Here is a 2,764-nt window from a genome sequence, read left to right on the forward strand (position 1 = left end):
AAAAAAATTTGGAATTAAATAAGAAAAATAGATCTGGGGAAATAATAAATAATAAAAGAGAGAAAGAAGAGAGAAAATTAAATTGAACGTCAAAAATTTACAATATATATATATACCTGATATTTAAAAAAAAAAGTAAAAATAAAAATACTGACGTGCTAAATTAGCACGTCAGTAATTTATAATATTATATATATATATATATATATAAACCAGATAAAAAAAATAAATAAATAAATAAATAGAAGGCAAATGGGCGATGTAATATGTCACCAATGGCCTTCCATAATAAGAGATCCCGGACGTTGCCCTCGTGAATATATATATAAAGAAATAGAAAAAAAAAAAAAAAAAAAAAGAAAAGATAAAAGAAATTGATGCATTACATGTAAGACGCCAAATTTCGACGCGCCGTGATGAATGCACAGACCGACGCGGCCACATATGGTAACGACCAAGAATTCATTTTATTATATATATATATATATATATATATATATATATATATATAAACAATTTTAATTACAACACAAGTTCACCTAGTCCAAAAATATAGAATGAAATATCACCTTGGCTTGTAGCGAATACGCTTATTCCTTACAGATTGACTCGGGAAGGGTTAAAGTTTGATGGTTGTTCTTCAATCTTCATTGGAGAAGAACTAGGAAGCCTTCACACAAACTTTTGAAAAAAGAAATACTGTAAGGTTTTATCTACCTCATTTGTAGACAACAAGTCAATCAAGATGGTTGCAGTGGTTGCATTTGCTGAAAAACCCTTGTTAACCATCATCAGGAGATAATTTATTGCCCATGATGTCTCATTATGTTGTAGTGACCCTTGAATGGTTGTGTTATACGTAACATCATCAGCTGAGTAACCGTTCTTGTCCATTTTCTCAAGCAACTCACTCACTTCATTTAGTAGTCCCTCTTTACAAAGGCCTTTGATCATTATAGTGTAAGTCCGAACATCAGGTTGCAACCCTTTGGTAGGAAGACTATTAAAGGGTTCTTTTGCAGTCATCAGTTTCCTTGCAGTACACATACCATCAATCAAGACGTAAATCACAAGATTAAAGTCGAACTTTTGGTCTTCCATATCCAGAAATAATGCCATTGCCTCATAAAAATGTAGGTTCTTACAATGGCCGTCTAACAAAATAGCATATGTTTGTAGATTTGGACGTTGGCCACAAGCTTGCATATCATGGAGTAGCTCTAATGCATTGTGAGGTCTCCTAGCTCGGCAAAACCCACCTATAAGAGTGTTGTAAGTGACAACATCGGGAATCATTCTGTTGTTAGACATTTCACAAAAGACTTATTGCCTAATCAACTCTTCTATATTTACAATATCCATGGATCAATATGTTATAGCTAACAATAGAAGGCGAACAACCCTTTCGAACTATTGTATTAAATATTTTCACACATTCATCCACTCTATCTTTCAAACAAGAACACTCAATCAAAGAATTGTAAGTCACTACAGCAATAGCAGCTGTAAGCTTAGGCCAAACCCAGCCAATCCTCTCACGTTGGAAAATATGCGGTTCCAACTTCCGAGCCCAAGAGGGTCCGAAGTAAAATTTTTGGACTTAATCGAGCTGAGAGGTCAGATCGAACCTTTTTTTTAAAAAAAAAAGGAACTCTGATAAAATTACAATTCTACCATTAAAAAATGCAATAAATGTGATGTACGTAAGAATTTTATCTCCAGAACGTGATGTAACTTTTAAAATTGTTATTAGATTAAATCCAAGAGTAATTTTCTTCCATGAACAAGGGATACCACAGCTCATAGTCGAGGGCAATGCTAAGCAAGTTACGGATGCCATACAAGCTCGAGGAAAGATTGCCTGCATGTTTGGTCAACTAGTGGATGATGTTTTACTGGTATTAAATTCTTTTCCAAATTAATGGCAAATCCAACATGTGAATCGAGATGCAAACAAGGCAACCCACGGATTAGCCAAAGTGGCAATTACATAAGTCATAGATACAACTTGGTTGGAGGAAGTTTCTTTATGTATCGGTGATATTGTTTTGACAGAACAATTACTCTGTCAATAATTCATTAATGAAAGTTTACAAGATTTAGTAATCCATTACAAATTCAATGTAATTATAAAAGGCACATCACCTTTAGGGAATAAAAGTCCTACTCCTACATATAACATTCCTCGTAAAACTATTGCACCCCATACATTAATTTTGTATTACTTAAGAAATATTATAAAAACTTGTGACTACAGAAAAGTGACATGATTTTCTGATTTGATCCAAAAATCACAACCCCAAAACCCCCCACAATAGCCAAAAAGTCACTGCCTCTTCCAATTTTGTTAAATTCAAAAGGTTTCCTTTTTGAATACCCATACAAAGTAACTAATCTCCAATCCTCATAGATGGCCTTATTATGTTCCACTTCCAAATGGGAAAAAGATTAAAGGGAAGAAAGGAAGCCATTATGATCATGGTCTTCATTTTACTTGTGTTGATCAAAGTCCAAGTTGGCAACCCTAACCCCCCTCGGATCTCCCTCCCACTCCGATTTCCCGCCGTGCCGGAGTTATACCACGACAAAACAACCCGCCTACGCTGAAAGTACACCCAATGGCAAAACTATGCCTCTCTAAATGTAAAATTAGATGTGGACGACATTTCCGTCCATCCCATACTCATGTACGAAATTCCCTTGGCTACGAGCTTTGCATTGTGCCATGCGTACCAAAATGCCTGCAAAATCCTTCATTTTATCC

At 34.9% G+C, this 2,764-nt stretch overlaps 1 protein-coding gene across 1 annotated transcript; it reads right to left on the reverse strand.

Annotated features, from left to right (window-relative positions):
- Nucleotides 1–672: 672 nt before the first annotated feature.
- On the reverse strand, nt 673–1,311 carry LOC132189490 (putative pentatricopeptide repeat-containing protein At1g12700, mitochondrial). Its single transcript, XM_059604232.1, has one exon. It carries the CDS (start codon nt 1,309–1,311, stop codon nt 673–675), a length of 639 nt encoding a protein of 212 aa, XP_059460215.1.
- Between the last annotated feature and the right edge of the window lie 1,453 nt (nt 1,312–2,764).

The sequence above is a fragment of the Corylus avellana genome, chromosome ca8 (assembly GCF_901000735.1).
Source record: "Corylus avellana chromosome ca8, CavTom2PMs-1.0".
NCBI classification, from domain to species: domain Eukaryota; kingdom Viridiplantae; phylum Streptophyta; class Magnoliopsida; order Fagales; family Betulaceae; genus Corylus; species Corylus avellana.